At 44.6% G+C, this 12,566-nt stretch overlaps 1 protein-coding gene across 3 annotated transcripts in view; it reads right to left on the bottom strand.

Moving 5' to 3' along the window:
• Window positions 1-10,179: 10,179 nt before the first annotated feature.
• TCF20 (transcription factor 20) overlaps window positions 10,180-12,566 on the bottom strand; it is a 130,029-nt gene continuing 127,642 nt past the window's right edge. The window contains exon 6 of one of the 3 annotated variants that reach the window (XM_034062748.1): window positions 10,180-12,273. In XM_034062748.1, coding sequence (XP_033918639.1) covers window positions 12,256-12,273 — 18 coding nt within the window. In that variant the 3' untranslated portion in view covers window positions 10,180-12,255. The remainder of the gene's footprint in view (window positions 12,274-12,566) is intronic. The other 2 variants (XM_034062743.1, XM_034062747.1) reach the window with 2 other exon arrangements.

The following is a 12,566-nucleotide window of genomic DNA, read 5'->3' as shown; positions in this document are numbered from 1 at the left end:
AAGTCCCCCAACTCCCGGAGAGTTAGGAAGGAGAATCCAAAGAATGTAGCCCCCACGGATTGAGATAAGAACGGTTTAATTGCTAAGGCATAACACAGAACCCCTACTGCCATTTACTACTACAAATAATAATGATACAGCAAACAGCAAGTGAAGAGAATACAACACCCCACCAGCCACCGACCCATAACTCACTCCACCCTGCCCGGCCGAGCACCGCGTGCTCCCTCCTCCATTTTTCTCCCGAGCTCTACCCCTCCAGCCTTCTCTTTCCCAGTATGCCTCCTGGGCATCACGTGCTATGGTATGGAATACCTCATTGCCTAGCCTGGGTCAGGTGTCCTGTCTCTCCTTCCTCCCGGACTCCCCTCCTCCACCTGGCTGGAAAAAACCTTGAACAAAAACACCCTCAAAACATGCTCAAACCATGACAAGTGCGCAGCTCATCAGGTACCTTTGGAACTCCATCCCTAATGATCTATAGGTTGTTGTTGCCAGTAGCAGTTGCCACAGTCTGACAGTGATTCCAGGTAACAAGCTTATTTCTCTGTGTTCATTTTCAGATTTTCTACAGCTGTGAAATTGTGGTTTTGTGCTCAGAAATACTGCATCAACAGAAATGCCCACAGCCTTTCGCCCAGGAAGCACCCGTAAGCAGTGGAAGAAGCAAGCAGCAGAGCTGGGGGCTGCAGTTGGAACTGAAAAGCAAAGTATTTTCTCCATGTTGTTTAAGCGGGCCAGAATACTGAACGGGTGCCTAAAGACATGAGGCTGCCAGGCTGGGGTTGTGAGAGGGACAGCAATGACACAGGAGGTGTCTGACCCTGCTCCCCTCCCGATGGCAAAGCACTGAGCTCCTTGGCATAAACAAGCTCTCCACCTGCAGAGAAACAGCAGCTTCCCAAATACTGACCGGAGGGCTTGTGCTCACAGCGCAGAGCTGAGCACCAGCAATGAGCAGGCCTGAGGAAGGCAGGAGGAAGGAATGGGTCTGTGGTAATAGCACATTAAAAAATGTTATATTGCTTAAAAGCACGAAATCCTGGAAATTGTGAAAGCTGTGTCACACACAGAGATGACAAATCTTAGTCCTCCTGTGTACTGGATGTAGGCATGTGAGGTATGTGAGTTACAGCCTTTCTGCAGCTCCCTTCTGATTTGTGTCACTCCAGGATAAGACACATTGGTTCCTATGCAGAAAGAGGGAAAAGCCTAAGACAAGTTCTTAATTACTTTACACTCTTTATTGCCTATTCCAAAGTCCAAAGTTTTTTGATTTGTCTTCACCATGTTTTTAGCTAAGGCCTAATATCTGGGATAGTCTTTGTACTTGGGATTAGAAATCCAGCAACTGTTTCTGATGTTACCTGTTTTCCTGTGCAGGTATTACAAGTTAGATAATGAAGGGTACCTCCTGTGGTGACAGCTTCGTGTCAGATGGATCCTACCCACAGTTTGCCACAGAAAAGCATCCGGAATGCAAATGCAATGTGCAGATTCATTCATACCTCTTGGTTCCTCTGAACCAAGGAAAAGGAGTGTCTAGCCCTGAGCTCTGGCACACAGCACAGGCCACATCTGTGCCTGCCCATACCAGAAACGGGTGCTGCAAAAATCTCCTCTCAGAGAAAAACCTTCATCTTCTGCCTCATCTGCTCCAGCCCAAGGGTAGATTCAGATTCAGCTGGTGCTGCTTGAGGGGAGATTGGGATGAGATCTTAGGCAGAAATTCTTCCCTGTGAGGGTGCTGAGGCGCTGGCACAGGGTGCCCAGAGAAGCTGTGGCTGCCTCATCCCTGGCAGTGCTCAAGGCCAGGTTGGACAGGGCTTGGAGCCTCCTGGTCTAGTGGAAGGTGTCCCTGCCCATGGCAGGGGGTTGGGACTGGATGAGCTTTAAGGTCCCTTCCAACCCAAACCGTTCTGTGACTGTGGTTCTGCCCTGCAGATTACAAAGGGTGGTTTCCCACCAGCCTGCAAACCCAAGAGGTCTCTGAAACCCCGCTGTACGTTTCCATGCGAGCAGTGGAGCAGCCGCAGGGCTCATTGAAAGCAGAGTAACCGCTTTATGCCATGCTCAAACTGCTGTGAACGGGCTGTGACCAGTCTCCGTCTCCTCACCGTCTGTCCCCCAGCTTAATCCGTGCCCGGGTCCTGCCGCAGTATGAACCAAGAAGCCTTAAGGTGGCAGCACCAGACAGCCCTCACGGCTGGGCCCCTGCGGCGCTGCCCTGGCCGCGGCCAGGTAGGGCAGAAGGACCAAGGGCTGGGGGGCAGCGGTGACCCAAGCCTGCAGTGGAGCAGGCAGGGGAGCCTGCACAGAGTGCTCGGGGCTGTAAGAAGGAAAGGGAAGCTCCTTCACATCTCGCGGGTCAAGGGGAGGGTGGCTCAGCAGCCTGAGGAGTGCCCGTGCTAGCAGGGATGGAAAGCTGCTGCCACCTGACATGCTCCATGGTGTGCGTGGCCCGAGGTCTCGATCCTGCTCCCCTCAAGCAGACTGGGCTCGGCTGAAATCAGAGTGAAGAGCTCTGGTGTCCAGGGCATCAGCCCCAGTGCCAGGTTTGCCAGAGAACAGGAGAAAAGCAAGTGGGAGTTTCAGTTAGAAAGAAGTTTCAATTAGAAGAAGTGAGGCTTTGAAGATGAAGGCTTTTCCAAAGGCTTCCTGCAGGCAGTGCTCTACCACTCCCCTGTCTCCTGGCTGAGGAGGGAGGGATCATAGCATAGTTCCTTGCAGGAATGGGGTCTAGCTGCACCAAAGCCCTGCAGGTGTGCTGGATTTCAGGATTAAACACTAAGCATTAGAAGGGATCCATGCAGATTGGCTGCCCTGACTTGTGACACCAACATAAACTGCTGCATTTGTAAGCAGGAGGGAGCCATATTCTCCAGACTGCACAGGCACAGGCAGGAGGCCACTAACAAGCTGCAGCAATGGGAACTGTGACTAGATAGAGAGGAATTGCTGCTCCAGGGGAACGGCTCAGCACAGGCATGAGCGCACAGAGAGCGAGTGGAGGCTCTGCGCTGAAGGTTTATCAAAACCTCACTGTCCAAAGCCTTGGGCAACCCAATACAGCTATGAGACTGGCCTTCGCTGAGCCATGAGAGAGCTGCAGAGATCCCATGCGGTCTGTTCTGTGGGATTCCCAGATGGCTTTCAAATGTGAATATGAAGGGCAGGCAGAAAGTTGTCTGTCCTTTCTGTAATAGTCATGGCTGCTGGGCTGGGGTTGCTGCTCACAGGCACAGTTTGAATTCCTATGTAGCTCTTGATCTGGAGCACATCTACCTCTGCAATCAGTGCAGATTTCTGCAGTTTTGGAAAAATAAAAGGCAAAGCTGAAGAAATATGGAATAAAATCAGTGATTCCATTAAAAAAAGAGAGAGGGAAAAATACCCCTGAATTCTGGGATTTCTGACCTGCCTCAATGATGCAGATCTGTGACAGGCCAGAAACCCTATTGGAGAAGTTGCTGAAGTAAGAGCACTGAAATAGCCACCAGTTACCGGGGGAGTAAGCCCTGGGGGAACCTGGAGGTGCTGGGGCTGGAACAGAGACCAGCTACAGATGCCCTTGCTTGCACCTCAGGGACAGAAAGAGGGCTGGGAGACGTGAGTTCCTGCATCCCAAATCCTTGGGGCTATGATTGCAGAACACAATCCTTGAGAGGCTCCCAGATGGGGAGCACGTACAGAATACACAACAGTAATGTAAAAGATGGAGGAATATAATGACAGGCTTGAGAAGACTGCCATAATCAGCAGAAGTGAGGACGAAGATGTCTCAATCTGTTCCTATGAACTCTCTGGTGCTTTTCGAATCACAGTGCCACAAGGCACTCCAGAATGACTAGGGATACTTGTTGCTCTGGCAATTACAACAGCCTGAGCTGCACAGGTGGCTGGGTAAATCAAGTTCAACTGCTTGCTGTCAGTTGTGGCAAAAGGGAAAATACAGGATTTTGCTGTTTCATTGCCTCCAGTGTGAGTTGTTGTGTGCCTGTTAGAACCTTGTTTCAAGGATGGGCACTTAGGAAGTTGTGGTCTGAAGGTACAAAGCCTGCTTGTTCAGCCTGGAGAACAGAAGGCTCAGGGGTGACCTTAGAGCAGCTTCTGGGGTTTAAAGGGGCTACAGGAAACCTGGAGAGGAGCTATTTACAAGGGCATAGTGACAGGACAAGGGAGAAAATGGCTTTAACCAGACAGAGAGGAGATTTAGACTAGACATTAGAAAGAAGTTATAAGTGTCGCACCGCTACGAGGGTGGTGAGGCCCCGGCACAGGCTGCCTAATCCCTGGCAGTGTTCAAGGCCAGGTTGGACAGGGCTTGGAGCAACCTGGTCTGGTGGAAGGTGTCCTGCCCATGGCAGGGGGTTGGGACTGGATGAGCTTTGAGGTCCCTTCCGACCCAAACCGTTCTGTGACTCTATGATTCTTACAGCAAGGAAGGATCTTAATTCTTTCATGAACACTGCCTGTTTGCTTGTGCAGAGGCACAGTGCCTCAAGGGAGGTTTGGAATCGTGGCATTTAAGTGCCCCCTGACCCCATGACAGACATCGGCTGTGGGTTTTACCATTCCCACAAAAAGTCATGCAGTCTTTTTAATGAATATAAATGTTCAATATTCAACGAATATAACATGTTTTTTTTCTCAGCTGCTGAGCCCTGTACTCATGTATTTCCAGACAGAGGCATACACATAAACCAAAAAGGTAAGAACATACAGTCTTAAACCCCACAAATCCGTATATCCTTAATGCACCTCATGAAAAAAAAGGTGGGTCAGGAGGGACCTGTTGCAAATACGCAGATAGGAAGGCTGTTTGGACTGGTCCTTCCTCTTGCGCTGTACAGGACAAGAAAGGAAAGCTCCACCAAACCCTTTACTGAGCACTTGACTGCAGATTGGGAAGGCTGTTTAGGTTTTTGACCAGCTGCTCTCAAAGTCCAAGTAACTCCAATAAAGGCTAAAAATAAGGGGGAAATCTCTCCCTCTGCAGAAATAAAGGTTGCACAGACTTCAAGTGCAGCTCTTTTAATCAGCTCAAATGAAACCCTAGAAAATGAGCATCAGCCTCTGTGTTCCATGGTTTCTGTGGGTTTCTGTTGACTGGAAATAGAAAACCAAGATGATGTATGTGTGCTTTGAAGAGGAACCAACCAACCCAGATGACCTGGCCAGCATTTCCCTTCTAAGTGCAACGGAGACTATCCTCTATTTGGAACAAACATTTGGATGCAAAAAGTTTTTTCTACATTAAAGAGTTGATTTCAGGGCTTGTTGCTTTGTAGTCTAATAAATGGCAAAGGATGAGTTTGGTATGGTACCTACTCAGACTCTTCCTCCAAACCTCACACACATGCAGCTCCATACAGATCAGCAGGAGCAGCCACCTCCACTGGTGAGAAAACCAGGCCTTCAGGTGCCTTTCTGGTGGTGTCAGGTCCCCTCCTCTCATGTTTTAGCAAGAACAAGCCCCAAGAACAAACCTTCTTCTACTGACCTGTCATTTCTTTGTGGCTCCTTCACACACATGCTCTTTTCTCACCTTTCCTTATTTTTTGAGAGGAACTTTGGACCATAAAGCTGTCGTCTGACCCTCATCTCAGGGGTGAATCCATCAAATGCAAGCAATGGGCAGCACTTCAGGCCAATGGGGCACTCTCCAAAGCAGAATTTGTCTCAGTTACTGGCAGTCTGCAGTCACTGTTGCCAGTTTTTAGGGATTGGGATCAGTTTTAGTGATTTACACTCTTAATTTTTTAATTTTCTGATTTGTTCATTTTCTAGACTGCAACAATTCCACACAGTCCAAAAGGATGCACCTTCTTTCCCTCTTCTGAAGCAACAAACCACAAACTACACGAGTCCATCTTTTACATTTGCATTAGGAATGCTTAAATTTCTGCTGTAACAGCACCTTTTCCAAGTCCTTTGTATTTCTGTGGCAATGTGCTGCTGTTGTTTTTAGTAAACATGAGTTGTATGGCTGAAGTAGGCCAGGATGACTGCAGCCATTAATACCTTCTTTAAGGCTGCCCACTTCCATCTCACAGTTCTGGAAGCTGTTCCTTCTCCCGGCACAATTTCCTGCCCTGTGAAGCTGAGAACATTTCATACTTGGAGCAGAATAGAACACAAAAAATCTGGAAATCTGCTTAGAGTCTGCAAAATTGGTCCATCCTATACAGCCTCTGCTTTTGGTTGCTGGAAACATTTTCATCGATGGTTGTTTCACAAGCTTTGCTCATTTTCTTGCAGAGTGCAGCTCCTTGGTTTCATTCCCAAATGGTCATTTACAGCTTTGCCATCTATCACCTGTACAGGTAGCAGCAATTCCTCCTCAGGTGTTTTAGCCACACCAGGAACAGATGGGACACCAGCTGAACAGACTGTAACATCCATTTATAGAAGGTAACCTCCTCATCTTCATTTCCAAAACAGTAGATGTGATACAGGCCCCAGAAGTGTTATGTTAAATCACAGTCTTTGTTCTGCTTAGACACATGGTCCTTTCTTGCCTCTTTGAGATCCATTTCCACCTGCCAACTCTTAATCTCATTTTCATCATCCAACACTTAACAATAATTTGTATTTCTTTTGTCTGTATTTCTTACAGCTACAAATGGGAACAACTACAAGTGGGATTTGTCTTACTCATACAGTACTTCAACACCAGCTGATGAAAAAGTGCATGAGAAGTAGATATTGTTATGCCCCATAATCTAGATCAAGTATCTATTCCACATCCAAGTATCATTCCAACATCCCCAAAATAATGTCCTCAAAATAATCTACAATGTGTAAGAATTCCATGACTCACGCTTCTTTTGTGAGGGAAACATAGCTCAGGTGCAAGAACTCAGGTGGAATCTCAGTTTTCCTCATACAAATGCTATAAAATGTACAGACTTTTCCCTTTATAATTCAATCTTTAGATGTGGTGACACTCCTCTGACAGAGTGGCTTCAGCTCACAGGACTCTCACTGAAAGATGTGGTACTAAAAAGAAGTAATTTCAGTAAAACCCAGCAAAACAATGTCATGATATAGCTCAAAGCCAAGGGTCACCGGCTTCCAAACCTGCTGCACAGGAGGTTTGCCATGAGCTAGAAGAGTGTATTTCCAAACTATTTAGGTGGGAGATAACTCTCTCTATGGCTGAGAAGAATTACCAGCATTTCTCTAAAGCTAGCCAGGTAAGGCTGAGAACCTGAAACCACAGCATTAAAACTGAGTGAAGCAATAGATTATAATTGTAGAGGACAAGGAGCAAAGGGAAGCAATCTTAGCTCTCAATATAGCCCCATGAAAGAAGCCAGCAAGCAAGCAGTGCTTTCCCCCTAATTCAGGCTCCCTCCTGTAGAGGTACTAACTAGGACACTTAAGAAATTAAACCCTACAAAAAGACTAAGCAGCACGCTGTTCACTTTTCAGCTGGATGACAGAGCGAACTTTCTGCATCTGACCAAAAGCACAGGCAGAGTAAAAACTTAAAATACTCATGTACAGAGATAACGACAGCAACTATTTCACTGACCTTTACACTGTGGAGAAAACTGCATCCTTTAAATAATAAATTACAATAATATTTAAATTAGCATAATTATAATAATACTCAAATTATTATAATTTATAAACATTTATAAATAAAATTATAATTTATAAATAATAATTTCCAGCTGAATAGTGCAGGCCACTCTGGGAGCTAGGCAGGGTGCAGGGTATCTGCAGAAGTGATTTTTCAGTCATACACATTAGCTGAACTCTCTCTGGCATGCAGCACTGCCATAAAGAAAGTACCGGAGTTACTGGTCTCCCGCAATGTTCTAGTGCCTCTACTTTTATTGACTGAACTGTCTGACTCACAATATACTGCAGTAGCTCTACATAAAAAAAGTCCCCAAACCCTAACTAAACCAACCAACACAAACCCCCAAACCTGTTTGTTAGAAATATTCCACAGCCAAACAAGAATCTTCTCCCGTTTCACAAGAGGATTTCTAACCCAAAACTCTGATTGTAACTACACCTCCAAATTCTCACATGGATGTCAGAAGAGCCACAAAATATTTGCCCTTTGTATATTCCACGTCTCTAACTGTCCCTGGATGACCTGTACTCTTTCTGGTTTTTCCACAACTTCTAACCACTAAAAGGAAATCCAGACCAATGATGATTTATTCATCCTCAACCATCCACATATCCTGTTCCACTTCCAAAGATCTGATAATTGAACTTAATTTTCTACATTTCTAGATAGAGGACTGCTTCTTCCAGTCATTCTGATAAACCAGGGACTAGGTCAGACAAAGCAATTTTGTATCCCTTTACCAAGCATTTCTGCCAGGTACAGGACAACCACTGCATTAAAGATGGCAGAGGTAATTCCTGATGTAGTAACACTGTTATTAGGTATGACAATTTAGAAAGTTTATATCCGAGCCCCAAAATGCTCTCCCTTTACATGTCACAGTTTAAAGGTATTATGTTTTCTCACATATGTTCTTATGTACATTAAAGTTTATACTGCACATTGAAGAGCCAGAATTCCAGAGCTATCATTTAGTTGCCCATATCTTGACAAAAAAAAAATGCATGTTCCACCAAAAATGTTTTTCTTTAGCTTGGCACTAGCTGGACTCCATGAACTAGATGCACGACATTCTTTGGCAGATGCTCTGCTGTGAACCCCTTAGCATTCTTTTATTTCAACACCATTATAGACCATCAGTTTGCTTTGGTCCAAGACTGATTCAAAAGGTTCAAGAACATCACAACCCCGGGTAAAATCCCACTCATATCAAGGTGACACACAAGTTAGGGAGGATGGCCACCACCTTCTGCAGTGACAGCTGAGCCTGCTTTCTCCTGTGCTGCACAATCTTACTCACTGTAAACTCCACAGTAGTCTATGCCTTGGCTTTCCAAAGGTAGATTTCACATGCAGTTAAAATCCATGGTCAGTGTTATCAATCAGCAGCTCCTCTAATGAAGATATGCTTGCTGTACACATCCCAGGGCCTCTGCCAGGTCCTGTGGGAGGAGTTCCCTCATCCTTGTCTCCAGTTGAACACTGATGAGCTTGTAAGACATCCTCTGCAAGTTGAATCTATTGCACATCCATTATGGAAAAACTTTTTTTTTCCTTTGACCTTGTACAGCAGTGTTTGCTCACTCAGGTTAGTTGTACAGCTTCCTTTCAAAACGGCAACCATGCACTTCAGAAACACCATTAAACCATCACACACATTCCCCAGTAAACCAGTGCAATTCTTTTTCCTCTCAGAAATCCTGATGGAAGTCAGACAGCATGGAGAAACATTTGAAAAATAAGCTCCCTTATCCAAAGTCTCATTAGTTCATTCCTCATCCAAACAGGTAATTCCCAAGTGGCTGGCAGGCCACACGTTTTCTTTTTTACACAATATCCATGTTTTAATGTTCTGCTGCAGGTAATTTCTGCTCCACAAACTAAATTAGCCAAGTTTTCCAAACCTTTCAAGTTTGAGGTATCCATAAAATCAAAGCTGTTAATTGCTTTTGCAGGATGGAGCTGGCAAACATTTTGTACAAGGGCTTTCAGAATCCACTCAGGCACTTTGTATCTTCTGAGCCAAAAGAAGTTTTCCTTTCCAACTGGATTTTATGAGTGTTCTGGATTGTTTCCAGGTTTTCTTAAGAAGCCATTACACATTGTTTAGATTCCTCCTGCCTTGGTTTCAAAGAGCCATTGTTTCTGTGAAGACTCGACCAACAAAGAGGACCAACTCACAACAGGCCTCTACTGCAGCACACCCCTTACCTCTGACAACAGTGCTGATGAGGGCCTAAGCAGCAGTTGATTTAAACCCTTTAAGCACCCCCCGCCCTCCCCCAGAGAAATACTTCTCATGGAGCCAAGTGTGGTGTTTCCCAGAACACCACAACAGAACAATTGCCATGAGCACCCACAAGGCTTCTCCAAGACTCCCTCCCAGCTACCCAAACCCCCTCCTCAAACGCATGACACCACCCTGAAGAGCCAAAAGGAACAAATTGAGCAGAGTCCCCACACAGTCCTCTGCTGTGGTAGTAGTACCGCAATGTGGATTCTTCACCAACATAAACCAGTGTGATTACAGTGACTTTTTTTTCCAGAACAGGTAAAACAGAACAGACACTAGCAAAAAAAAAAAAAAAAAAGAACCAATTTTTATTCAGTTGAAAAGAAGTCATTTACTCAATCACATGAACTATGCTAAAAATGAGTTTTGTTTTCTGACTACACCAGCAGTTAAATATTTTCAGCACCAATTCAGGACACATTAGTGACATTTATCACAACAGGTCTATTTCTTAATGTAGAAGGACATACTACCTCAAGTAGCTGCTACCAGAAAAAGCAGTAAGCAGAAGACTGCCCTTTCTTTCTAAATACTTATCAGTGAGAGTAGCAACTTCCAGAAATAAATAAATGCCAAATTATCTCCCAAATCTTTAAATTGATCTTTAAAAATAGAGTTAAAATAGATATCTTAATATGAGCTATCATAGATTTCATTTTTTATGTGCTGAATACTCCAAAATGCAAGCAGTTGAGCAAGCATCCAGTACATAACTTTTTAGAATAGTTCTTCCCTCCCCACAATATCGACCCCATTCTTTTATCCAAGTCATGCTGGTTAGATCCCTATCTCTAGTGACTTCCCAGTAAACACCATGCTGTTTGATAGCGCTAGGATATGCTGCCATCCTACAAGAAGTCAGTAACTTGGTGCAATACCCAATTTCACATGAACAAAATTCATCCAGTCATTGGCTCTTTATCTCTGAACATCAAACAATTCCTAAGCTTTAGTTTTTAAAAGCTTTTGTGGTCTTCCTCTTGCTAGGCCAGTTCAGGAGGTCATCACTGAAGGCAGAACTGATGAAGGCAAAGAAACCAAAAAGCAGCAGATAGTACTGTCTCTCTGTCCTTTGAAACAAATCAAGTTCGCGCAAAATAAAAGGAGACAAGGTTAAAATGAAGTTTATTAGTTTTTTTGGTTTTTTTAAGCTTTTTTTATATAAAACTGTTTGTGAAACAGCTATTTTATTCCCATGGCAGAGTGACCCCTGAAAGATGCACTAACCCCTTTCTTAAGGCCTTAACAAGAAAAGAGAAATTAGGATTTTGTTGTAGATCCTTACAAACCCAAATGTTTTAAAATTACATAATTTACAAAAAAAAAAACCACCAAACCAAACAAAACCACCCCAAATACCCACACCATGTAGGCTGTTACACTGACATTCCCTCTTCCTTCCTCAGGAAAAGCAAAACGTAAATTAATAAAAGGGCCAATTGGATTTTTTTATCAGTTTGAAGACACACTGACTCCAAGAACATTCAGACATCCTTTCCAGCTCACCCATCTGGCAGGTAAACTGTATCTTCCTTTCACCTGCCTTCAACACCGAAGGCAGCGCTTTGCAACAATTTGGGAGTGCATGTTGCTGCCACAAAGGGCAGATAGCCCTTCCAACCGTGTCGTACAGATGTTCCCACACAAACAAGGTGTACGGGATCTAGCAAGCAGCAGCCATCTCTTACTTCATGAGTCTCATGACCCAAGAGTGTTCAGATGTTCTAACAGTGTTTCTCAAAAACAATAACCTCCCTACCCTGCATACGCAAGTACTGACACCCCACCACCTGCAACCATCCAAGCCTTCTTCCCATACCCTACAATTTATCATGCTCTTATCTGCCTTTTAAAATTGAACTTGAGAAAGCAAGCAAAAGGAAGGGAGACAAGTCCTATCTGGAGTATTCCCAGTTCTGCTCTTCTTTCTCACAAAATGTTAGGCTCCATAAGCCTTGCTTTGATTTTGGATTTAATATTTACTTTAGCTACAGTTTTCTTTTTTAATTTATATGGGGTTTTGGTAATTTTAATCAAAAGCATCAAAAGGGATATAGCGCACCTTTCCTTTAAAACAAAGTCTTTCAAGACTAAAAAATAGATCTTTATATATATATATATATTTATCCCTCCCTCTTTAATTCCCCCCACCTGTTTCCTTTTCCCCCTCCCCTTCCCACTGTCACTATGGAGATTGTGTCCATGGAAACAGCTGGTTCAGACTCCTTGGTCAGATTCTGTGATGTCCTCAGTCTTGAGTGTGATGTAAGAATTTATGAAGGAAGTGCTGGCATTGGCAGGCACGTCGAGAGGGGGCATGGCTGCACAGTGGGAGAGATTCCATTCAGTCACGAACGTCCACCGCTTTTTATCTCAACAGCCTAACCTGAAAAACAAAGTGAAACAGTAATATTGGAATGGATCCTTCCCTCTGGTTGCCAACACCCCCCCTCCCTGGCTTTGGAAAAAACTCACTCAGCAGCCTACCACTGCAGTAACACTGAGAGCTCTTTAGTTTTGCGGGCTGAAAACGGGTGTAAGCACCATGGTGCGCAGTTTGCAAAAGCAAATCCATGTGATAAAAAGATAAAACTTAGTTTAGCAATCAGCAGAAAACTAAGTAAGCCCAGTTTTGGAGGAGGCCCAGGATGACAGGACAACTTGTGCCATCACAATGGC

The sequence above is a fragment of the Melopsittacus undulatus genome, chromosome 5 (assembly GCF_012275295.1).
Source record: "Melopsittacus undulatus isolate bMelUnd1 chromosome 5, bMelUnd1.mat.Z, whole genome shotgun sequence".
Classification (NCBI taxonomy): Eukaryota; Metazoa; Chordata; class Aves; order Psittaciformes; family Psittaculidae; genus Melopsittacus; species Melopsittacus undulatus.
This window is presented reverse-complemented; position numbering and strand designations above follow the sequence as displayed.